Source organism: Impatiens glandulifera, chromosome 4, assembly GCF_907164915.1.
Source record: "Impatiens glandulifera chromosome 4, dImpGla2.1, whole genome shotgun sequence".
Taxonomy (NCBI): Eukaryota; Viridiplantae; Streptophyta; class Magnoliopsida; order Ericales; family Balsaminaceae; genus Impatiens; species Impatiens glandulifera.
In genome coordinates this window covers 5,850,821-5,877,090 of record NC_061865.1, presented here as the reverse complement: position 1 = coordinate 5,877,090, position 26,270 = coordinate 5,850,821, and the positions used below count along the sequence as shown (strand labels likewise).

Below are 26,270 nucleotides of genomic sequence, written 5' to 3'. Positions count from 1 at the left end.
AGGATTGAGAATGATAATGAAAATAAAATTAGAATCAAAGTATAAAATAAGAAGGGTTATTTTAAGTACTAATCTTAAATTATAAGAAGGAAACAATGAGTTTGAGTATTCATGTGAAAGGATCATATAGCTAGTTCAAATTTCCATTTCTCTTCTTTTAATCCTATTCATTTTTTTTGTTCAAATGTGAAATAACTTCAAGTAAACAATCAATAAATATAAACTTATGTATATTAATAATTATACGAAAAAATTATTTTAATAAACTTAATTTGTAATGTTTATACACACTTCATTTATGTAAATCACTTAAATGCCACCAAAATGTAACCCAAAACTTGAAAGTAAATCTTTAACTAAAATATTATCAAAAGTTCAAAACAAGTCTCAAACCATATCTTAAACAGAATATTAAAAGACATTACATTTATCTTAAAATACTCAAAATAAATTAATTGTTATTAATGTTGAAACTATAGTTTATTATTGGATAATTTTAGATTTTTCAAAGTCATGACCTTATTTTAATTTAAAATCTTAATAAAAACATATTTGTTATTAGTTTAACAAATGAGCAACTAAACCATTAATTGAATTATAATATTTAATCACCATTGATCTAACATAATAATATACAATACCCTTACTTTAATTAAAATATTATTAGTGAAAATGTAATCAAATAAATCGATAAGTTTACTCAATCAATAAGAGAAACTTTCTTATTATTACAATTAAATTGAGACTTTTTACTGGGAACAAATGAGATTATATATATGTTTTTTTAAAATTTTTTTGACTTCTTAAAATTAAAAGTTATAAAAATTAGGTTTTGGCTCAACGGTTTTAAACGCTATTAATTTATTATTTCTATGTTAGTTATTAATAAATAAATAAATAAAAGAATAATGTCATTAATTCAATGTTTGAATTTCAAGTTAATTGAGTGTTTTGACTATAAATTTTATATAATTATATAATCAAAATATTTAATTGGTTGAAATTTGATAATTAAATTAGTGAGATATATATATATATATTTATTTATTTATAAATGTCACATATATCCTATAAGAGAACGATATATCTGAAAAATAGTTAAAATAAAATATCATTTTGAGTCCAAATAGTAAAGTTTGACCAAGTAATAAACCCTAATTTGATAAAAATAAATAAATAAATTAATAATGTAAATATATTTTTATTTATGAATTTTCTTGTTAAATGTTGATATTTTCCCTTTACTTCTGAAATCATATTTATATTGAAAAACTTTAAATTATAAAAATAAAATAAAAATAAGGTTCAGGTGTAAATTTGTAAAATGAATTAATGTTGAAGGGTCAATATAAATTTTAAGTTTTCCCTACATAACTCGATTTCCTCAACCCACAATATAGTCATTTCTACAGACAAACCCCCGGGGTGGCCAAACAACGGCATCAGAAAAGCTCCGGCGAAAATCCAATATTCTCCGGCGACTCAACATTCTCCGATCCCGACTTAGGGTTCCGATAGAGGCGCTGAATCCCTGTCTGTGAAAACTCATCTTGTTTCCTGATATAAAAATGGCTGGACGTGGTATAGTTTCGGACGACGATGGTGAGGGATAAACCTAGAAATGACCTTTTATATTTCTCTTTATGATTGTTTGGAAGTGTAACTTCTTTCTGTTGTCTTCAATTTTGCAGATGATGTCGAAGTCGAAGAAGACGAGAGGGAACCTGTTGAGGGAGATGCAGTAGACGGAGATGGCCAGGAAGAAGATGAAGACGAAGATGATGGTTAGAGCTTGAAAACTTGATAATTTTCTCTAATTAAAGCTTTATTTCATTATTTGACAAAATTATTGGGTTCTATGAACGTTGGATTGTGTAAAGGTTTAGCGATTTCTAGGTTTTATGTAAAATGTCATATTTCGAGAATGAAATTGATTCCTCTTAGCCACTCAATTAGGCTTAGCTCATAAAGATTAGGTTATGTGTATAATGTATAGTAAATGGGCTTCTATGCAGAGGAAGGCCAAGATGAATATGAAAACGATGGGTTTATTGTTGATGATATTGATGAAGAAGAGGAGGAGGAGAAGGCAGATAGTGATGATGAAAGGAAAAAGAAGAAGAAAAGAAAAAAGCGGTAAAAGCCATGGGGATAGGTTTATTTCTGCAGTGAATTTGTTTATGTGAATATATCTTGTTCATTGTTGTGGGTTGCATGATGTTTCAGGGAATCGGAGAGTTATGTTCTTGATGAAGATGACTATGATCTTCTTGAAGACAACAATATCACAGGCTTTAATCGTCCTAAACTAGTGAGTGTGTTTTCGTTCATTTAAATATTTGCATGGACATATCTAGTTGGTTCCTTTATATGTAACTTAAGGAATGTTATGGTGTCACTTTAATAGCGCTACTACACTATGCTTCTAACTAAAATTGTTAAATGTCTGATCAATCTTAAGGGAAGTACGAAGTTCAAAAGGCTGAAAAAAGCACAGAGGGGAACTGAAGAACACTCTGGATTTTCTGATGAGGAAGAATTTGATGGAGGTAGAAAGGGTGGGCGCACTGCAGAAGAGAAGCTTAAAAGGAGCTTATTTGGAGATGATGAGGGTAATCCTTTTGTTTTTCCACGATTCTTTTCCACTTTTAAATCATCAATGGAACTTTTTGAAAATTATTTCCTTGTCTTCGAGTTCATATAGCTCATGGTTTGTTTGGGAACGCTTTGTTTTGTTGTAGGACAACCTCTTGAGGATCTTGCTGAGGAACCTCTAGAAGAAGAAGAGGATGGGGATATTGGTGAAGATGATGAAATGGCTGATTTTATTGTTGAAGAAGAGGAAGTTGATGAACATGGAGCTCCAGTGAGGTACTTGCTTCTTTTCTCGAACTGTATTTTATGCGGTTGCAATATAAAAACATTTTTCAATATTCATTTTCAATTTTGACATAGGCGGAAGAAACTCAACCGAAAGAAGTCTAGGCAGGCGCCAGGAGTTTCATCATCAGCATTGCAGGAGGCTCATGATATATTTGGTGATGTTGATGAACTCTTGAGGCTTCGTAAGAAAGGGATATCTAAGTCAGGAAAGTTTGATGAATTTGGTGAGCAGAGGGAAAGGAGGCTTGAAGACGAATTTGAGCCAATCATTCTTTCTGAGAAGTATATGACTGGGAAAGATGATATGATTCGTGAAATAGATATACCAGAAAGAATGCAGGTTTGGTGTACAAATTTATATCTTGTGGTATGCGTGTACAATGGTTTATTAATTTTGTTACATATTCTTGTGGTAGATTCTTGAAGAAAGTACAGGTCCTCCCCCAACAGAAGATATGAGGAAAGTAGAGGAAGAGAGTAATTGGATATATAATCAGCTCGTAGCCAATATGCTATCTTTGTTTACGAATAGAAATGCTGAAACACCTCTAGTGGAGCAAGAACTCTCCATTAGCAAGAGTGACATTTTGAAATTTTTGGTGTTAATGCATGTGGAAAAGCTAGATGTAAGAGCTGATATGCACTTATTGGTACCATCTCATTTGAGAAACTTTTACTCTTTTTTTCTGCTGAACTCTTCATATGTTCTGTTTCCTAGGTCCCATTCATTGCCATGTATAGGAAGGAAGATTGCCCGAGCCTATTGAAAGACCCAGAAGAACAGGCTTCTGGTACTGAAAATTTATCTGATAGAAGTCCCTCCCTACGGTGGCACAAGGTTGGGTTGTGGTTTTTGTTTGTCATGCTTTGAAGTGTGCCTTATATTTGCAAGTAATGTAAGTAGTTATTCTCCTTTCTTTTGTTCTTTCACAGGTGCTTTGGATTATCCAGGACTTCGATAGAAAATGGTTGCTTCTTCAAAAGAGAAAGAGTGCTCTGCAGTCATATTATAAGAAGCGTTACGAGGAAGAGTCCCGTAGGGTATATGATGAGACAAGACTGAATTTGAATAAGAAACTATTTGAATCAGTTATTAAATCTCTGAAGGCTGCTGAGTCAGAAAGAGAGGTCGATGATGTAGATGCAAAATTTAATCTACACTTCCCACCAGGCGAGGCTGGGTTGGATGAAGGACAATTTAAGAGGCCCAAAAGGAAATCACAATATAGTATTTGTAATAAGGCTGGTCTTTGGGAGGTGGCGAACAAGTTTGGGTATAGCTCTGAGCAATTTGGTTTGCTTATATCATTGGAACAAATGGTAAGTTTATATTAATGACTATTATTTTTTCCTGCAAGGATAATAACCCTTAGACATTTATTTGACAGAGAATGGAGGAATTGGAGGATGCCAAAGAATCTCCAGAGGAGATGGCTTCAAATTTCACTTGTGTAATGTTTGAATCACCTCAGAATGTGCTCAAAGGTGCAAGGCACATGGTAAGATTTGGGGCAAGAAAACCTTAATTGACGATTGACTTCTGTAAATTTATCACAAGTCTTGTGAACCACTTTTATTTTATATTGGCTATTTTATCTGTTTCAGGCAGCTGTTGAGATTAGTTGTGAACCATGTGTTAGAAGGCATGTCCGCAGCTATTTTATGGATAATGCTGTTGTTTCAACATCTCCAACATCTGATGGTAATGCTGCTATAGATCCCTTTCATCAGTTTGCTGGTGTGAAATGGCTGAAGGATAAGCCATTGGCCATGTTTCATGATGCACAATGGCTCCTTATACAGAAGGCAGAAGAGGAGAAGCTTCTTCAGGTTACAATTAAGTTACCTGAACCCATGCTAAATAAGTTGATGGCTGATGCTAACGAGTATTACCTCAGTGATAGTGTGAGCAAATCTGCTCAGTTGTGGAATGAACAGAGAAAGTTGATCTTGCATGATGCCTTTTCTGGATTCATTCTGCCTTCAATGGAAAAGGAAGCAAGGGCATTGTTGACCAGTAGGGCAAAAAACTGGTTACTAATGGACTATGGGAGGCTATTGTGGGGAAAAGTATCCATGGCACCGTTTCAGCGCAAAGAAGTTGATGTTAGCTTGGATGAAGAAACTGCTCCTAGGGTTATGGCTTGTTGTTGGGGCCCTGGGAAGCCTGTCACGACTTTTGTGATGCTTGATTCTTCTGGAGAGATTGTAGATAAATTGGAAGCTGGTTATTTAAGTAGTCGTAATCAACATGTTAATGACCAACAACGTAAGAAGAATGATCAACAATCCCTTCTGAAGTTCATGCAAGACCACCAACCTGATGTTGTTGTTCTCGGAGCTGTGAATCTGTCTTGCACTCGGCTGAAGGCAGATATTTATGATGTACATGAACTTCACTCTATTTTCTTTTACAATTGATTTATTTTTACTTATTATAAGTTGCCAGACATATTTAGGGTAATAGCTAACCATTTCTGTAGCCTGCATTACTTATTACTTGATAGCTGTTATAACTGACATCCTCTACTTCTAGTCATAACAGCTTATAAAATATCAACCTTGTTGAGTGCTTAAATGCATAACACTTTTTTACTTGCAAGTTTGAGTTAGGCATAACACTTATTGTCAACTATAATGCATGCACATCGTTTTCTTTCTTTCATGCTCTTTCATACTTCCATTTACTCGCATTTTGATATTTGCATCAACTTGGTTCAGTTGACAATATTATTGAAGTAATAGCTATTTCTGAGTTCATAATAACTACATTATATTTTAAGGTACCCCTTTTTCAGTTTAATGTCCCCTAGTCGAGTACATGTGAAGTCTTTTATTTTTATCCTTACTTTTGTGGGTTTGAATATGGTATTCTTGACTTAAGCATTGATCTAATGACATATTTTACCTATGGTATTGAAGTAGTCACTGAAATATGATTTAATATTCTTTCTTCTTTGTGCTTTATCTCAGATCATATTCAAGATGGTTGAGGAAAACCCTAGGGATGTCAGCCATGAATTTGAAAATTTGAGAATTGTATTTGGTGATGAATCTCTCCCTCATCTTTATGAAAACTCTCGCATTTCCTCAGACCAGCTCCCTGGACACACTGGTAATGATTTTATATTTTATTTTCATATTTTTCTTTTTTTATCTCTCTTCCACAAAAAGATATAAACAATTTTTGTCTGTTTTCCAGCCATAGTGAGACGAGCTGTGGCTCTTGGGCGCTTCAGTCAGAATCCGCCTGCTATGGTTTCAACATTATGTGGGCCAGAAAGGGAGATCCTTTCCTGGAAGCTGAGTCCCTTGGAAAGCTTTCTGACCCCTGATGAGAAGTATTGTATGGTCGAACAAATAATGGTTGATGTCACTAATCAAGTGGGACTCGACATTAATTTGGCAACTGCCCATGAATGGTTATTTGCACCTTTGCAGTTTATATCTGGCCTTGGTCCTCGAAAGGCAGCATCTCTTCAGCGTTCCTTAGTAAGAGCCGGATCAATCTTTTCACGTAAGGATTTATTGACTGTTCATGGCCTTGGGAAAAAGGTGTTTATTAATGCAGTGGGGTTCTTGCGTGTCCGGCGAAGTGGTATAGCTGCCAGCAGCAGTCAGTTCATCGATTTGTTGGACGATACTAGAATACATCCTGAATCTTATGTTCTAGCACAGCAATTGGCCAAAGATCTTTATATTAAGCAGTTTAATGATGAGCATAATGACGATGACGATGTACTTGAAATGGCAATAGAGCATGTGAGGGATAAACCTGGTAAATTAAAATCACTTGATGTTACTGCATATGCACAAAGTGTTGATGAGCATGCAGACGCAGACGATAAGGTGCTGCTGATGGATAAAAGAGAAACTCTGAACAATATAAGATTAGAGTTAATACAGGGTTTTCAGGATTGGCGTCCACAGTATGTTGAACCGAATCAGGATGAGGAATTTAATATGATATCCGGTGAGACAGAAGATACCCTTGCTGAAGGACGGGTTCTTCAGGTTACAGTTCGTAGGGTAATGCCCCAAAGAGCAATCTGTTCACTTGAATCAGGATTAACTGCCGTTCTTACAAAGGAGGATTATTCTGATGATTGGAGGGATAATTCTGATTTGTCTGAGAAAGTGCATGAGGGTGATATTCTAACTTGCAAGGTTAAATCCATTCAAAAGAACAGGTATCAGGTTTACATCACTTGTAAAGAAGGTGATATGAGGGGTGGTAACCGGTATGAGAATCAGAATAAGGTCATGGATCCTTATTACATTGAAGATTCAAGTGGTATACATAATAATGAGCAAGAGAAAGCTCGTAAAGGTAAGGAGGTAGCAAAGAAGCATTTCAAGTCACGGATGATTGTTCATCCCCGCTTCCAAAATATGACTGCTGACGAGGCTATGGAGGTTGGTAACCTGAGACTATTGCTTTGCGATGAGATGTTAAAAAAATTGGTTGTGGATCAAAATGTGATCAAGGTTTATTTTGTGTGTGAAGTAGTTTTATTTTTGTGTGGTTTTGCAGCTCTTATCTGAGAAAGAACCAGGTGAAGCCATTGTTCGTCCAAGTTCACGTGGGCCATCATATTTGACATTAACTCTCAAGGTCTATGATGGTGTCTATGCTCACAAGGACATAATTGAAGGTGGAAAGGAACACAAGGATATAACAAGCTTACTACGCATTGGTAAAACATTGAAAATAGGGGACGACACCTTCGAGGATTTAGATGAGGTTTGTTTTTCCCTTTGCTGGCTTAATTTTTTTATGAATCATCATTATTCCAGAATTATTTGTCTGGAATAACCTGCATATGCTCAACGAAAACAGCAATTACAAGATCCCTAAAATGCCCTTTACAACCCCTATCAATCTTCCCCTTGGTGGCTTATATTCTTAAATTATTGTTTTATGGCCAGTCCCCTTTTCATGATCCTCTCCATATAAATATGTATTATTACTGATGTATATTTGAATCCTATTACATATCTTTTGATTAGGTCAACAGCTTTAACCCTAATTTTGGCCACCGAAGACAAAAATGTTTGTGCCAATAACTTGTGTATTATAATGGATAATTTTACCATTCATGCAGGTAATGGACCGGTATGTCGACCCCTTGGTTGCCCATTTAAAGACAATGCTAAGTTATCGAAAGTTCAAGAAGGGAAATAAATCAGAAGTTGACGAACAATTAAAAATTGAAAAATCAGAGAATCCAATGCGGATTGTTTATTCATTCGGCATATCCCATGAACATCCCGGAACTTTTATTCTTTCTTACGTGAGGACTTCAAATCCACACCATGAGTATATTGGTCTCTACCCGAAAGGATTCAAGTTCCGTAAACGGTTATTTGAGGATATAGACCGTCTTGTAGCATATTTCCAGAAGCATATTGATGATCCTCCACCTGATTCCACACCTTCAATTCGATCCGTTGCAGCAATGGTGCCTATGCGAAGCCCTGCATCTGGGGGTGACGGTTGGGGTGGCGGTGGTTCATCTAATAACGATCGTGATAGGAGTTCCCGAGGAGGTAAATGAACCAATTAACCTTAGTATATCACCCTCATGCACTTTCTCAGACAAATCAAAATTATCTTGTCGATTGGTTATTAAGCTAATAAATATTATCATGGGCTGTGTTGTGTAAAATAAACAGGGAGAGGCGACAGAAATGGTGGAAATCGACGGGATGGGCATCCTAGCGGAGCGCCAAGAGGAAGAGGACGTGGACGAGGCAGAGGAAATAATGATAGACAGAATTCATCATCCGATTATGGTTCAAAGAAATGGGGTAGCACCAGCAAGGATGGCGGTGATGATGGTGGTGGTGGCGGCGGAGGCGGTTGGAGCAGTGGCGGTGGAGGAGGTTGGAGCAGTGGCGGAGGTGGTGACGGCGGTGGTGGTGGTTGGAGCAGTGGCGGTGGTGGCGGCGGTGGTGGTGACAGTGGAGGAGGCGGTTGGAGTAGTGGTGGAGGTTGGGGCAGTGGCGGTTCCAAAGCTCAGAAGTCTCCCGAGAAGGAATCGGGTGGTTGGGGAGGTGGTGGTAGTAGTGGAGGAGGTAACACTGAAGGAGGCTGGGGGCAGTAGTGGTTTGGTGATGTTCTAGGGTTTTTTTGTTTTGTTTTTTGTCGACTATCAGTCTCCTTTAATATATGTAGCATTTCCTATCTTTACAATATGTTTATGAATGAAATATGTCCTTTTATGGCGATCCTTTTGAATGTTTGTTTTTTGTTTCGACAGAAAAACCGGCACGACTAGAAATTTTATATGCAATGCGTTCTAAAGAATAAGGCGCTTTGTGGAAAATTGTTTCGTTTTCAAATATGTTATCTTCTCTATTGGTTTCTTAGTTTTTGTTTTCCTTCCTTTTTAGTGTCATCATTAAATGTGTTAGAAGAAAATCTTAGTTTTGACCTTAGTTGAGACTTGAGACATATCATGTATTTGTCACACTTTTCTTATTGGAGTTCATTCTCAATTTGAATTTGCACTTTTAATTAAAAAAAAACTGCTTTTATAAATAGATTTATACTTCAGTTTCAATTTGAACAACTTTTAACATTGTTATTTTTCATTTTTAATACTTTTATTACAATTACACATCATTTCTTCATTTTACATTAATTGTTGCCAAGGCTGCAGTAGATTAACTTGCCTTTTGAATTCTACAATTTGGGTTTTAAATATTTCAATTCTTTATTAATGATGCTTTTTTCTTTTCTATATTTTTTTTGCCAAGAATAAACATAAAATAAACCAAACTTGATAGTTAAATATTCCATTTAATAATAACCTAGTTTTCTCTAGAGGTTAAATACATTAGGTGTGTTACTTTTTATAAGCACATAACATTATGGAAGGCTAGAAAACAGTCTTAACCACTTAATTTTGTTCATATTTTGTATTCATCGACTTGATGCAAAAAAGGAAGGGAATTTGTGTGCTTTTGCCATCTTGTATTATCTGAGATCCCTACTAGCATTCACTTAACTAAACAAAAGAAAATGCAAATTCACATCTCAATTTTGTAAATTATGAATAAACAAAGCAACTTTTACAAAATTCAAACTGAGACCAAATCTTGAAACCCATACAAAAGTTTTGATCCATCTCGAGAACCCAACAAGCTCACATACATTGGCTATCATCTATGTTTGTTAGAAGAAACCTAAGCTTCAGGGCACATCATCTAAGATAAAAGGGCCAAGTTTACCGGACCTAAAGAGAGTAATGAGCTTCTTTGCTACCATAGTGCGAGCTTCTGATGCTGTTCTCTGAGGTCCTATTTTCAGTGAAGACTGAAGTTCTTCAAACTGCCGCTCAATGAGGATCTCTAAATCTGCTTCATTATCCAAATCACCGTCAAATTCCGAGAGAGTAGTGTTCAGCGTGTTCTGTACTTTCATTACAATATCCTGTTGCCCAAGTTTAAGATTTCATATCAATAAAGTAGGAATAAGTATTGATGATTTTCTCATAACCTAGTACATCTTTCAAATTCTACTATTGTACATTTAAATAATCTTAACACTTTTCTTTTTTTTGGGTAATAATCTCTTAGTTCAAGTCTCTTGTCACTCAGCTACCCAAGGTGGGTAATAATCTTAACAGTCAATATCTATTCAGAAATCATATTAATGCATTGTTGCTTAAATGTAAGCAAACTCAATCTTAGTATTTTTAGTTTTATTGGTATATTTTCAATTTTATCAATCCATGTCATATATGACTTTTTTAACTCGATGATGAGTAAATAAAGTTTGATTTCAATTTATTAGATAGTTATCATTGCTTCCATACATATTCTAACTATTTTTAAGCCACTAACCTACTAACTTACTCTATTAATTACCATAATACCCCTATACTATTACTGATATTTCATATAAAGGAAAAACTTACTCTTTTCATGTCAATTTTTTATTAAAGAAAGTTTTTTTTATAGTGAGCTTCATGTCAAATTTTGAGTTTAAAGAAATATATGTGAATACCTCAACATAGTAGACATCTGTTTGATCCAAGGGCTTTCTCTGGGGTTTCAGAAGATCTTTTACATTATACTTGGGTTTCGCAGTTTCCTCTTTAGGACTTTTCTGTAATCTTCTACCCATATTCCTCCAGTGAAGAGGGGTGCCTCGGGTATTCAATAATGCTAGCAAGTACTGGGCAATCCGCTCTTCCCCTACCACGGAATCCTTTACTGACCCTGCATGTCATTTACTTATATAATTTGAAAAAACATCAATTTGCAAACGCAAAGAAGAAAAAACCATAAATAGCAGTAATTATAAGAATACATTTAATCCCAAATTAACTAATCTCTATTCCTCTTGTTTTAGACATTTGTGTGATATGGGTACATTTTTTGTCCCAACTAAATTGATACATTATTATTATTATTATAGTGGTCTGTTTTGGTATCGGAAATTTTAATGTTTAATCGTGATACAGAAAAGTCTGCATTTGTTATGCTTGTCAAAAATCAAAAAATTATCTAAAGAATAATGTGATCATGATCGAGAAGAAAATTTTTATACAAATGAAGTAAAAAATACTGTAATTTAGATCATGTTCTGGAAAATGAAATGTATCCTAAATGAAGCAACAAAAATCACACTTTAATATAGATCATGATCTAAAAAAGAATCTTATTATGATCGAGAATAAATCTTATAACAAATGAAAAAAAAAACATTTTGAATTTTAACCTAGTAATTTTTAACTGAGATCATAATTATGACTAATATTGTGACAAAATACTAGTTTACAAATAGGCTATCAAGAAACTCTTTTGTCAAGTTATACAGTAATAAAGGGGTGTCAAAGAGGAGTTAGATTGTTATTATCTCTAAGAAAGGAATGATATGAACCACATCATATATGACAAAGGAGTTTTCACAGGCTGGCAATATTCAGATTTGCACAACCGTCAATTTTAACAATGCTGTCTTCGTTACTCATTTGCAAATGATTGGAGATGAAGAACTTCTAGTGAAGGATAAGGATAAACTATTGAGGACCAACTTCAAAACAATGAGAGTTTTATTCCCGAAAGAAGCAACGTGTCATTTCTAGGTATTAGAGACATAGATGATGAATGTTTGGCAGGCAAGAAGATAATCAAAGTCACCCTCAATAAGCACGAGATTTCAAAAGAGTGAAAAACAAAGGACAAAATCCGAGGACAAAGAACGACATATTGGAGAATTTGGAGTGGTATATAAACAATAATCCATCTTGAGGTTTTCTTGATAAGCACATTGCTTATGAGATTTTCAGCAACTTGATTTGCAGATTCTGGATTTGGATTTTCTTTTGTTCCGTGATTTGAATCGTGTGTGAGAGTTACCTTAGGGTATGTTTGGTTAGAGGTGATTTGGTAATGGCATTGGAATTGGAGAGGGAAATTCCAATTATATTGTTTGTTAAAGGACATAAAATAAGGAATTGGATTTAGCATTTGAATTCTTATGGAATTAAAACAAGTATATATTTTTTAGTTTGAATCCCACTTAAATTAAGTAAGAAAAAAGAAAATCAAACAAAGCTAATAATAACAATTTTAAGATTTTTGCAAACATAGGAATATAATAGTAATTCAATGTAAATTCTTACAGAATTGGAATTAAAATTCTAACTCCAATTCCCCTCATCCAAACGACACAGCCTTAAGGTTCACAATTTTTTATATCAACTATTTTTTTTTTCCGTATAAACTGTAATCGATTTATGTCATGTACTTGCATGTAATCATTTTTATACTCGACGCAACTTTTATGTTTACTGTAGCTTTAATAAAGTTTATCCTTTAGAAAAAACACAGTGATGCCAATTTGATCATAAACACATTTCATCCTATTATCAGCGAAGAAAATTTAAAACACTTCAAAATTTGACAAATAGATTCACACTTCAAGTAAGATTTGATTGATTTTGTTAAGAAAGCTCCTTTCAACAAAATTTTGGATATACTGCAACAGATTCTTAGCAAAAATAAATAAATAATTATGTTGCAACAACAACTAAAGATTTTGTAACAACTTCCCAACATGAGAACACATTTGATCATTTTCAATAATGACCTCCCAACATCAATCATCCAGAAAGAATATATATATATATATATATATATATATATAATAGATATAAAAGATAAAGGGGTACCTGATAGAGCTAATTTTAAACCAGTCTCTATATCAGGGATACTTGGAACAAGCACTCCTGGTGTGTCCAGAACATATATGCTAGGCTTATGAGCAATCTGGTCAATACCAAGTCACATTACTATTCTGAATAATATTAAAAATTGTAGCTCGTTTTTATTAAAAGTTTCTAAAAGAAGAAAAAAGGACCTTATATCCTGCAATATCCTGTGTGACACCAGGGAGTGGACCAACCGTAGCTCGTTTCAACTTATCCTGCGCTGAAGAAAAATCTCATTCCCAAACTGATTAAAAATTATACTGAAGGTTACAATAATCTCACCAGGAAAGCGAGTAGCTGCAATCTTATGGACATTGTTGATCAAAGCTGATTTGCCAACATTGGGAACACCAACCACCATGACAAGTAGTGTAGGTTCTCGTGAAATTACTTCTTTTAGTTTCAACTCCACGAGTTCCACAAGCTTCACAAATAAACATGAAAGAAAATCTGTTAAATAAATAATATATATGTATATATATATAAGTGGTCGCATGGATGATGAGTAAGATGAATGAATACATTAGAAACGTAAAATATTGTGATCTCATCCAGCTCAAACTTTGTTTGTCCACCAGCTTAAAATTCAGCTTTGATCTACTTAAAATTGAACAACACTTTTATACCAAACGAAACTTATTGCTTCTTAGAAGTTTGTGAGCATGATCAAGCTACAATATCGTTTGTCAAATGAAGCTAATGATCTCACCCAACTACAACTTTTCATCAAACAGAAAAAAATCTAATACAACTAAAATTTGGCCATTTCTCATTAGTATTGAGATACAACTCCAAATTATCTATAAAAAAAACATAGTTTTCGACTTGGCTCAATGACTTGTATAGGCTTTAAGATGTGACATACAACTTACAAGACTAAAACACAAAGACACTTTAAAATCCAAACTATAATAATATATACCACATGGTATGAGTATCGATCACATGTCATATAACAAAGATGTTAGGAGCATCCCATTGCACCGACTTGTGTTAATTTTATTTCTTTGACCCAAAACAGGTCATCTTAATCTTGTTTAGCAAAAAAAATATTATCTTAAATACAAAAGGAGAATAGTAAGGTCGATAACTAGGGACTAGAAGAAATTGAACATTTATAGTATCAATAATGTCAATCATACACCAAAAGCATAATGGGTGGTTTAAAGTGAAAATTGGCGCTTGGTCCACCTCTGGTTCACGAGTATTACAAACTAGAGAGGAAAGGTTTTTGTTGTTAATCTAGAAATAAAAATGTTCAAAAATAGAATCTAGATGAGCATATTAGACTTGTATTGAACTTTCGGGATCCCATCCATGATTGTAAAGCTTTAAATAATTATGGAAGATGATAGTATGATTCCAAATTAACTTCAAAATGGAACCTGTGATATTAATCTCGGATCTCATTTTGACTGATTACATATATATATGCAATACACTATTTTGAGTGTCTCCCTTCATCATGCTATGTTTGTAAGAAAATAGACAAATTCAGTTCAAGAAATCAAATTTATGCAATTATGTATCACATGGAATCAAACCGGACCTGCTTTCTATCTGTTCAATTGTGACGATCAAAATTCTGATTTTACAGATTTAAAACAAAAACTGTCATTTCATTCAATCCAATTAGGGTGCCCCATACCTCGACACGGTGAAGTAAGACCAAGCTCATGGGCTTATTATCCAAGGTCAGAACAGTGTTAACCACTTGGATAATATATCCAAATCGTTCACCAATTGTTATCATACAAATTATGTAATATAACATTCTTAACATTTTCTTTTAAATCACCTCTTCTGTATGAATGATATTGTACACAAAATTGAGACTAACCTTATTAACAGAACTTGTGCTATGTGCATTAATGGTGATGCAATCTTGATTACAGGATTCAAAGTGACGAATCCATTTCTGCATAAGTGAAACAAAACAAAACAAATTAAATTAAAGGAATAATCTACTATCATACACAATCAATGATAAACAGTACAGGCATTATGTTGGGGTTAGCTAAATCTTTCTTATTGAGAGCAATAATGCGTCTTTTTCCAGATAACATAGATTGAAGATCTTCATTTGCAGACGAAAGTGGTATCTGTTAATACACAAGTATGTCAGAATAATCATAAAAAATGTAAACATATATTGACAGATAGGGAGAAAGAGAGAGACCCTGGCATCACGGACTTCGATAACGAGATCAGAAACCTTGAGACGATCACGGATAGCGCGGGTGGCTGCGGCCATGTGACCTGGGAACCAGTTAATGACTCCACCGCCCATGTTGAAACTCATCTCTCCCAAACCCTTCTTCATTACCTTTTTCAAACCTCTCATCTTGCTTATCTCTCTTTCTCTTTCAGATTATCTTTCATACATGAATATACGCCATTAACAGGGGAGGCGCAACTGGTCAGAGGTGTTTCTTCTTCACTGACCTGTTGGAGTTTCATAGTGTACTTTTAACTATCTACTTTTACCCCTCAACTTAATAAAGATACTCAATTTCACTATTATACTTTATGTGTATTAAAAATGAAAAAAATCGTTTAATCACACCAACAAATCATGACATTGAAAGAAAAAAAACGGTACACAATAAGTTCAAGCTCGTAAATTCTCGAGAATAACGAATAACTCTCCAATACACTCTACTATTTTTTCTGAACGAATTTCAAAAAACGTCATAATAATAGTATTATGAATGATACGCATTGGACAATTACGATCATTGATGGTGATTTCTCTTCAACCAAATAGTCCAACAAAAAAACAATTGGGATGGTAACTCAAATATGTAGACATGTCATATCAGCTACATAAATCCAAACTTCCTATAGACTCGGACATCACCCAATAAATCTAAAAAATATTTCACAAAAGACTCCAAATACTAGTCACCCATCGACAATACAAAAATAAGTGAGTTGCCGATTCAACATGTTCGTGATACATACGACTAGCCATAATACAACATCTTTTCATGCATATATCATTCATTAGAATTCTCCCATGAATAACGCTACATCCAAACATCGAAATCTTGGATGGAATCTTGGACTCTCAAAGTTTTTCATAACAAAAATGATATGGAATTATCTTAGCGAACAATTTGTAACAATTCTCCACATGAAAATTATCTATATCTTGTAAATGCATAACATCTAGTTCAAACGGTGACACTTGCTTGCGTTCTACCAAAAGTAAAACTCTATTATGAGACGAAATCTGCATAATGTTTAATCTCCTTCTATATCTAATTCGGCTAGCAAAATCCCTAGACTGATGATCAAACATGTCCTTAATTGTGACATTTCTACATATAACAATTGAAGTAAACTCAGGATACACCGTAGCTAGACTTTGACACTACACCAAATGTTGTCCCAAAATTTAATCAAAGAACCATCCTCCACAATGAATCTAGACTGTTCACGGATTTTTTTCCACATAGAATAAATTCTCCTCCAAATGCTAAACCCTACTGAATAATTAAACATTTTTGTGAACCAATCAAACCAATCATTATCGTACATACATCTGATTATCAATGCCCAAAGACTATTCGACTTCATTACAAATCTACTATACCATTTTGATAGAAGAGACTTATTAAAATAAATAAGATCATGAATATATAGACCTTATTAATCTTTAAAGCATTTAACTTTATCTTAACTAACTAGATGACATAACGATGAGTTAAAAAATCCCCATATAAATTTACACATTATTCTTTCCATTTTCACCGCTACACTTTTGGGGAGAATGAATAACGATATCATATATGTAGGCATATATGACAACACACTTTTAATGAGGATTAACCAATCCCCTTTTAAGATTATTTTACTTTTCCATCTAGACAGTTTACATTTCATTTTAGTGATAATCGGGTCCCAAGAGACATTGGATCGTAATTAGCATTTAATGACATACCAAGATATGTTGACGGAAAACCAAAAATTCTAAACCCAATACATTTACCAACCTCATGATTCTTCTATTCGAAATAAATTTTGAAAAAAAAGATGTATGACTTATTAAGATTAACACGAAGACCGGAACATCACCGAATAACCATAAAATATCCTCAAGGTGTTTATATTTCTATAGGTAACCTGAACCATGTAGAACGTGTCATCAAAAAGAAAATGTGATATTGTAAACAGATATATTCTTAACCCACAACTCACTACACGAATGAGTCCCGAGTTGTGAGAACTTCCATAATAATGAAGATCACAAAATGAGAGAGTGGATCACCCTGTCTAATCCCTTTAGAGCTCTCGAAAAATCCCTGAAACTTCCATTAGTGACATAAAACTTAACCGTCGAAAGACAAAAATTAATACAACTAATCTATTTTGCACTCATTCCCATTTTGTCCGTTACAACAAATAAAAACTCCCAATTGACATGATTATAAACTTTTTTGATGTCTAAATTTATAAAAGCACATTTTCACCTCTTGAACAAGTTGAGTCAATGCTATTCATTGACTATTAATACGGTATCAAAGATTTGACGACCTTTTATGAACGTCATCTGATTACTAGATATGATCTCTAACATCCTCCAAAACATGTTAGCGAAACATTTTGTGACAATCTTATAAAAAGACGAAACGAGACTAATAGGTCTAAGGTTCTTCACATCAATAGTTCCTAGAACTTTACGAATGAGAAATATCAAAATAGAGTTCCAACTCTTATCAAATGATGAAAATCGATAAAAATGATCAATTGCTTCCATAATTACAGTCTTAATGGAAGGTCACACATTTTAAAAAAATAGTCAAAGTAAACTCGTCGCATCTATGTGCTTTATCACTTCCACACCCCTTAATGGCCTCCTCAACTTCTTCCAACATAAAATGAGTCTCCGACATATCTTTTTGCATTGTACTAATTGAATCAAAAGTTATATCATTCAATTTAGGTATAACCTTAAATGACTCCTTAAACAAACTCTTACAAAATTTGGTAATACTCATAGAGATTTCAGATTCACTAGCATGAACTTTCCCCTCGATCGAGATCAAATTAATCACATTAAGTTTTCTTGCGCGTTAGAGATCCTAGAAAAACTTGGTGTTTCTATCTCCGACTCTTAGCCATGTAGCTTTACTTCACTGGTGTGCCCTAATTTCTTCCTTCTTATACAAATCGAGTAATTTGTTAGCAATGTGAATTCGAGAACTAACCTCTTCAGCAGAAAGTTCATGAATCTCCTCATCCTCGTTAATGACATTAATTTCATTACACAAGTCATTGATTTTAGCACAAAATAAAGTATGATCTCTCACGAACTAACTTTTGAGAAGCTTACGCATAATCCTTAAGTTCATAAAGAGATTACTCGACGGAGAACCAACCGATGACTGATTTTCCCACCATGTTTGCACATGCGATATAAAGTCCTCTTTGATAAACCATTTATTTTCGAATCTAAATGGTAGACATGTTCTCTCTATTTTTTGGTGTTCCATCAAGATCGATCGATGATCTAAACAACTCAATGGAAGGACCTTTTGAAATATATTAAAAAATCCTCGAAATATTGATTCACTAATTAGAAATATGTCGATACGAGAATGAACGTGACCCTCATTGCAATTACCTATCCTAAAGGTGAATTGACCACCTTCCAAAGGCAACTCGATAAGTTCAAGTTCTTAAATTATCTTGAGAACTCGAGCATTATGCAACTATTCCTATTGACCCTTTTCTTTTAAACGGGAATCTAACTCATTCATATCATCCACAAAAACAATAGGTAAGTCATAGAGACTAGCCATATTATTCATCTCATTAAAGAGCTCTATCTTAAATTATGAAAGAACCAGTCCATAGACCACATAAATTACCCATCGAAAATTATTCTCCTAATTTCTTAATTGAAGGTTAACTAAATATCTACCTAAATTAACATCCATTTTCTCATACATGTCTTCATTCCATGTAACAAAAATTTCACCTAATATCTTGATAGAATCAAGGGAGCCTCTTAACAACACAACCATCAATTACATAAATCTCTAACAATCCACTAATCATCTTCTGAATTTTAGCTTCACTAAAACTGTATATGTCACTACCAAGGGTTCTCATTAGTGACTTAATGATATCTCTCTTCACACTATCATTTAACCCATAAACGTTTCAAATAATAATTTTTTTTAATCATTGATAAAATCTAGTCGGAAAAACTCTTTCTCGACTTTGAGACACGCTTTCCTACTTGCTCATAACTCTATAATAGGTCATTTAAATTCTTCAGTTGACAATGTTGGTACTTTTTTGATGAAGGCCTATGGAAAATATACGAGAGTGGTGGAATCTCAAGAACATTGAACCACACTTCAGTCTCTAATTCAAGGACCTCCTTCATGAAGGATTTGTTTTCATCTATCGTAATATTATGTGTCGATAATTTTACTTGGATATTCTCGTTGACATCATAATCTGGCTCAGAAACCACTAATTATTCATTAGACACGTCATGAATGAAAACTTGTGATTCAAGAACATAATTTGGATTGGTTTGGATTATATTTTCTACATGAGACCATAATTTATTTTCTACACCGTTAATCGTTTCGTTCTCGGATAACAAATCTAAAATAGGACGGAGAATTGATGAACTCACCTCTTGATATACCGTCACTTGCCTATTCTCCATTTTTTTGACATTCGGGGAATCATTGTAACCCGAGGTGTGTGAAGACAGTTTCTCCATCTCATCCTTATGCGAAACTATTGAATCATTTAATCTATCATCGTCATCCTCAATCACCCTCCTAACCATTTTAAATCTCCCCGAATTTGTCATTTTAATAACTAGTTTTTCAACATCAACAAGGCTAGTCATACAGATCTAATCGACGTAAAATAATGTAATAATTGACTCTCTTGTTAGTCCAAATGAAGTCGACGCCTCCGATACAAGCGAATTTAACGTTGAAGAGGATCCTGGTGAAGGAGACACGACAATAGGACGTTTAGGCCACACCAACACTTTATATACATGTATCCGTTATCAACTCAAATAGATTTAGGGTAACAATTATGTAGATTAGAATGATGTACCTTAATTCTAACACAATCCTTCTCATTTTCTAATTGAGTTTACTCATTGAGTACAATGAATCCCCCAAGATCAATATTGACTTTATGTGTATTTAATCTAATGCCTAAACTTTAAATTTCTAAGAATTAAAGATTTTGTATTTAAAATATATATAATAATATCACATTAAAATTTATAAAAAATTAACGAAGTATAGTTCATTAATTAGATAGTTTTAGACCACAAGTGGTTGCAGTTGGACTCACCTTAAGGGCCTACTATTATATATATATATATATTTTTTTTTTGGAAAACAGTTTAACGCTATTTCATTAAAAAGCCCAAAAGTGGGAGAGGGTCAAAATCAAAGTTAGACAATCTTTAGCTTTGATTAAAGGATGACAAACAACGACTCTAAAGTATCTGATTGGAAACAAACAAACAAACAAAGATTATAATAACAAACAACAAAAGCATACAAGACCTACAATTTTAAAATTCTGATTCTATTGTGAACTTCCTCTTTGACTACTCTTACTCTGCTTTAAAATCCCAATTTACATTCATCAAAACCCAATTTGCATTCCTCAAATTTCAGCGATTATATTTACGTCGCAACCTCACATGTTTGGCTCTAGGCTTTACTATTGGTGATTGAACTGTTGCATATGATGATGTTTGTTTGTGAGATGCGCATTCATTGACTTCAACTTTGCCTGAGTTGCTTCGATCTACTTTCATAATTTCCTCTTCACTTTCCTCCACTACTTTTCTATCACTTCCATCTTCTAATTTTCCCGTGCTTTCATTCCTTGATTCTTCTTCATTTTCACCCTTTAATTCTTCTTCTTTATCTAATTCTTCATCTTCTCCTTCCTCTGATTTTTCATTTTCTCCTTCTTCTGAATCCTCAATATTTTCATCATCTGCTTCTTCATCTTTAGTTTCCTCTAGATACTTTCTAGTTCCTGATTCTTCAATTTCATTTTCTTGGGCTTTCTCATTGTGCTCTTGGACTTTTAGGCTATCCTTCTATTTCTGAACTTTCAAGATTTCCTGCTGGTTCCTTCAATTGTTTTTTTACATTGATTACTAACATGTTCAAAAGTATTACAAAATGCACAACTGTTTGACCTTCATTCATATGAAATATCCATGACTGTGGGCTTACCTCTTCTGTCAATAATTGTCATTTTTGCTGGTAGAGTACTTCTAGGGTGAACTTCAATGTTTATCCTAACATATGTGACATGTTCTCTTTCTTTCGTGATTGGGTCCATATACAATAGTTTTCCTAGTAGACTAGCAAAATGACTAATTGCTTCTGCATTGTACATATGAGCCAGAATGTTCCTTAGTTTGAACCAAATTTGAGTCATTTCTTTCGGTTTGCTACGTAGGTTCATTCCTTCAGACCATCTCTCCAGCTTCATGCAATTTGACCCAACATAAGTATGCCCCAACTTCAGAATATTCTCCAGATTTGTTCCCTGCTTGAACTTCAGGAAATAAAGATCATTGATATTTGCATATACCTTTTCCAGTTCAATGTGCTCCCATTGCTTTAGCAAAGCATCCTTAGTGACCAGGAAAGATACACAATTTTTTCCTATATAGTTACCAACAACTACATATTCCCACTATTTAATGCATTTCTCTTCAACTTCAAGGGGTAATTTAAACTTAAAAGGAGATTTAATAATTTCAACCTTTAGTTTAAAATCCCCCAAGTAAATTTTATCTTCGTATTGTACCTGAGTTTCAACTTTTTATTTAGTGTTTTTCTTCTAGACTTCATTTACTTTCAAACTGGATACTTTTGATAGTGTAAGTCTTGGTTTTTTGGTACTTTATTAGCTTCCGCATTATCTCTACAGACCAGCTAACTATCTTATCATATCTTTCTTTTTTGAGTAAATTCCAGTTCTGAAGATAGTGAATATTAAGTTGGGCTATGGACTGTTGAGTTTTTTCCTTGCTAAGAACAATTTCTGTTTTCTTCGCTTGAAACAGTAATTTCGTAATTTGATTTTTTAGTCCATAGAGATTAGCCATTTCATTATATCCAACCCTCCATTTTTCCATTCTTGTTGACTTATTCCTAAACACTTTGTCATTTTAATTTTTTCCTGAGAGTTTTTTTTGTTTTTCTTCTATTCTATTTCAGCATTCTCAAAACTCTGTTTCTACTTTGTTTCAGCCATCACTTTCTTGCTTGTATCAATTTCCCCGAAATTTTTTATTTCTTTCGCCTTATTTTTGTTCTTTTCCCCATTGTTGAAGAGAAGAACACAGTAATAAAAGCAGAGTAAATGCAGAAACAGTGCAATTCAGAAACCCTAAAGATTTAACGACTAAATCGCTTTGAAAGACAACCTTCCGAAAACACCCAAGATTAGAGAACTAATCGACGCTCGCAACCAGGAAATATGTGTCCATAAAAGCTATCAATGCAATTCTAAGAGATTTAGGGTTAGCGTCACTTACTTCGCGAATCGTGTTGTTCGTGCCGATTGTGTCGATTGTGCCATCGATTGTTATATATATATATATCTTATATAATTAATTTGTTAGAACTCTAACATTATATATGTTAAAGAAATAGTTATTATCCCCTCTTCTAGCCTAGTGACAACAAGAGATGGATATCCCCCAGGCCTCCATGAGGTCCCGGGTTCGAGCCCGTCAGGCGGCAACTTCTGCGCCTGGTTAATTGGTTAAGTATGTTTGCGGGCTATGTACTTAACCCGCGGGGATTAATCGCACTCCATAGGAGCAGCGGAACCCAGCGTTCTAAAAAAAATATAGTTATTATCAATAAATTAGAATGTAATTAAAACATTATTAAGAATAGCTATATTATTGATTTGTTAGAATATTAGAATCAAAATTAGTATATATATTATATATTTAATCAGGACATGTTTTATTAGATTAAATTTATAAGAGTATTATGAAAATTGAAAACAATATTGTAAATTATACTATTTAATTTATAAAATAAAAGAGAGATTAAATTAATAACATATAACATAATATAAGTGGAATTATTAGGATTATATATTTATGCTATTCGTTTAAAAAAATACGAATTATATATAATGTTATATATACCTTTTAATTAAGTTTAAAATATCTCTTCATACACCATTTTAGTAATTGTATTTTATACATTTATTTTTGTTTGAAATTGATCCTTGTACGTTTATTTTTGTTTGAAATAATTAAATTTTAAAAACAATACAAAATAAATAACCAAACGCAAAAAATGAATAATTCTTATTTTATAGTCGAAATTTAAACCTCATGATAACTAATTTAAAATCATTGATCGTCTAAGGTTCTAACTAAGTTGTATTTCTCAAATTTGGATTAGGACTTATTTTGACTAATAAACTCATACTAGTAAAATTGGGGGTTTTACAGAAAGATTTTTCCGACAAATATATAAATCTTACGGTATACATACCGAAAGGAAGAAATCTTTAGTCAATGAGAACATATACCGACTAGAGATGACAATGAGTACCCGATGGTCGGTTCAGATATTTTAAATCGGGTTTGGGGTTGGGCATGGAGAGGGGAAGAAGGTACCTAGTCGAGTACGAGATCGGGGATGGGGAGTGTGTGAATCCCAAACCCGATATCCGAATATATTAATTTTAATTTTTTTTATTAATTTAATGTGTGACTTTTCAAATTTGTCATCATTACAAATATTATTAAATATACATCATTTAATTTGGTTTTATCCACACTTATTCCAAACATCATCATAAATACACTACACACCAACTTTAAATTTATTATATTCCCCCAAAATATATTTCTCTATATAAATCTTCAACTTTTATTTTATTAACAAAATATTGATTATCTCATTATTCTTCATATTCATTCTCTAACTTTTTTTCAATTATATTCTATATTTTCTCTACTCTAATTTATTTTTCTCAAGATCTACGGAATAAGTATGTATATATGTAAGTAATGGTTTTATTTGTATTTTTAACAGTATTTATATATTACTAATTTTAAAATTATTAAAGTTATGTTTTTTTTCTTAAATCTTTATAATCTTATAAGTTTTTAATTGGGTAATGGGGTACCCGTCGGGGATCGGGTACCCGATGAATAGGGGATGGGGATAGAAGTATAGATACCCATTAGGTTCGGAGTCGGGTAGTATAATGAAAGTTATGTTCGGGGATGATTACTTCACTACCCGGTGGGTAGGGTACCCACTGTCATCCCTAATACTGACATGTGCTACTAATCTATCGGTATTGTCATGAAATCCCAACAAATATAGTCTATATCTATCGGCTTTGGATCCTTCCAAAAAAATAGTTTTTTAGGGGAAATTCTGAAAGATTTATATTAAATCTGTCCGTTTTGGCCCCTTAAAAAACAAAGAAATAAATCTAAGTATTTGGGTTTTCTAAAGGGGAAATGCCAAAAGATTTATACTAAATCTGTCGATTTTGGCCCCTTCAAAAAATAGTAAAAAATTTCTAAGTGTTTGAGTTTTTTTGGAGGGGATATACCAAAAGATTTAGACTAAATCTGCCGGTTTTGGCCCCTTAAAAAACATTAAAAAATTCAGTTTTTCTAGAAGGGATATGCCGAGAGATATAGACTAAATTTGTCAATTTTCTCCCAAAATACCGAAAGATTTGATTCAAATCTTTCGGTAATGGCCTTTTTCACTAATTTCTTTTCCATTTTCTAAGTAATGTTTTGATTTCTAAGTATATGGATCTTGTTTTTATCTAAGCATATAAATTGTGTGTCAATATTCAAGTATATGAATTGTGATTGAATTTACAAGTATATGTTTGTTTTTGATTATAATAGGATGTAAAAATATTTATTTAATTATAATTATAATGTGTGTGTATGAATTATGTTTGTATGTGTAGGAGTTTTGCTTAATTTCCAAGTATATAGGATTGTGTTTAGTTTCTTAAGGATAAAATATAATCAGACTTAAATCTGATTAATTATTAAATTTGAAGGGATTAAATACCGAAACATTTTAATTAAATCTTTTGATATTTAAAGGTAATGCCGAAAGAATTACCCAATTCTTTCAGTATTGGCCACTTCCCAGATCTTTGAAAATTTATGGGTAATTAAAAAATCCTGACGATTTGTGACAATGGTGAATCAATAAGATGAGAGAATGTTGAACTAGGGTTTGTAGAGAGAAAAAATGAAAAGAAACGTGGGGATTATCAACTCTCCTTATCTTTTAATAATAAAATATAATAATTACAAAGCAATCTTTAAAGGATGTTTTGTTTACATTTAGGTATATGAATAACACAATGTATTAAAATATAACCTAACTTATTATATAGAACAAACTTAACATATTTTTTTATATCCCCTCCTCAAGATGGACACCTTGAAGACTAAGTTTGTTCCTTTATTCTGAAAATGGATGGCAGTCTAATTGTCGTGACCGTCCAGCAACTCTTCAGATCTTGGAGAATAATAAGGGAATCACCGATTTAGAAGCTGTAAATGACACCTGTTCAGAAACAGAAACGGTCATTTAGATTTAATATCACTTAAAAGGCCAAAAGATAAATGGGCCTTTAAAGAAGCTAATTGGGCTTTTAATAATAATAATTCCTGTAATAATAATCAAAATACATATTAGTATAAATAAAGGATAGAATGGCTGTAAAGGATATGACTTTGAACATTATACTTTTCATCTCTTCTAATATATTGTCTTCTTTCTTCTTCTTTATTATCAAAATCTTCTTTACTTTTTGTCTTATTCTTTTCAACCCATTCTCATCTTACACAATTCTGGATATAAGATATTACATTCACTTACCCAAGAAAGTTGTTCAAGATCGTGATCAAACGGGTCACGACAATTGGTATCAGAGCCATCTATCCTCGGCAACACTTCCGCTGTTAATATGACGAGATCACAAGCTACAGAAGAAAATTTTCAAAGATTAGGCGAGCGAATTAACAATATAGAGGCAACCTTCACAAGCAAAGTCGAAGAGATACATCAAGTAATTCAAGAACAGCAAAGAACAACAGAATCAAAGATTATT

General features: G+C 33.2%; 2 protein-coding genes across 2 annotated transcripts; one reads left to right on the top strand and one right to left on the bottom strand.

Annotated features, from left to right (window-relative positions):
- Nucleotides 1-1,409: 1,409 nt before the first annotated feature.
- LOC124933684 (transcription elongation factor SPT6 homolog) lies at nt 1,410-9,246 on the top strand. The gene is made up of 17 exons (XM_047474126.1): nt 1,410-1,602; nt 1,692-1,784; nt 2,016-2,136; nt 2,227-2,311; nt 2,462-2,612; nt 2,742-2,871; nt 2,956-3,223; nt 3,300-3,509; nt 3,602-3,721; nt 3,817-4,203; nt 4,272-4,382; nt 4,489-5,268; nt 5,857-5,998; nt 6,086-7,299; nt 7,418-7,627; nt 7,989-8,433; nt 8,560-9,246. The coding sequence occupies exons 1-17, from the start codon at nt 1,569-1,571 to the stop codon at nt 8,988-8,990; spliced, it is 4,932 nt and encodes a 1,643-aa protein (XP_047330082.1). The 5' UTR covers nt 1,410-1,568; the 3' UTR covers nt 8,991-9,246.
- A 665-nt stretch (nt 9,247-9,911) lies between these two features.
- LOC124933685 (short integuments 2, mitochondrial) lies at nt 9,912-15,537 on the bottom strand. The gene is made up of 8 exons (XM_047474127.1): nt 15,289-15,537; nt 15,107-15,211; nt 14,950-15,027; nt 13,392-13,533; nt 13,259-13,329; nt 13,071-13,167; nt 10,898-11,112; nt 9,912-10,321 (listed from the first exon to the last, which is right to left on the bottom strand). Exons 1-8 carry the CDS (start codon nt 15,451-15,453, stop codon nt 10,082-10,084), a joined length of 1,113 nt encoding a protein of 370 aa, XP_047330083.1. The 5' UTR covers nt 15,454-15,537; the 3' UTR covers nt 9,912-10,081.
- Nucleotides 15,538-26,270: the final 10,733 nt, after the last annotated feature.

Bases quoted from the DNA above. Each gene is read 5' to 3' on its own strand.
- LOC124933684 (XM_047474126.1), top strand. From the start codon at position 1,569: ATGGCTGGACGTGGTATAGTTTCGGACGACGATG. The intron at 5,269-5,856 runs GTACATGAACTT...GCTTTATCTCAG, and splicing joins TGAAGGCAGATATTTATGAT to ATCATATTCAAGATGGTTGA. The intron at 8,434-8,559 runs GTAAATGAACCA...TAAAATAAACAG, and splicing joins TGATAGGAGTTCCCGAGGAG to GGAGAGGCGACAGAAATGGT.
- LOC124933685 (XM_047474127.1), bottom strand. From the start codon at position 15,453: ATGAGAGGTTTGAAAAAGGTAATGAAGAAGGGTTTGGGAGAGATGAGT. The intron at 13,330-13,391 runs GTGAGATTATTG...ATTTTTCTTCAG, and splicing joins TGCAGCTACTCGCTTTCCTG to CGCAGGATAAGTTGAAACGA. The intron at 11,113-13,070 runs GTACCCCTTTAT...AATGACATGCAG, and splicing joins TTTAAAATTAGCTCTATCAG to GGTCAGTAAAGGATTCCGTG.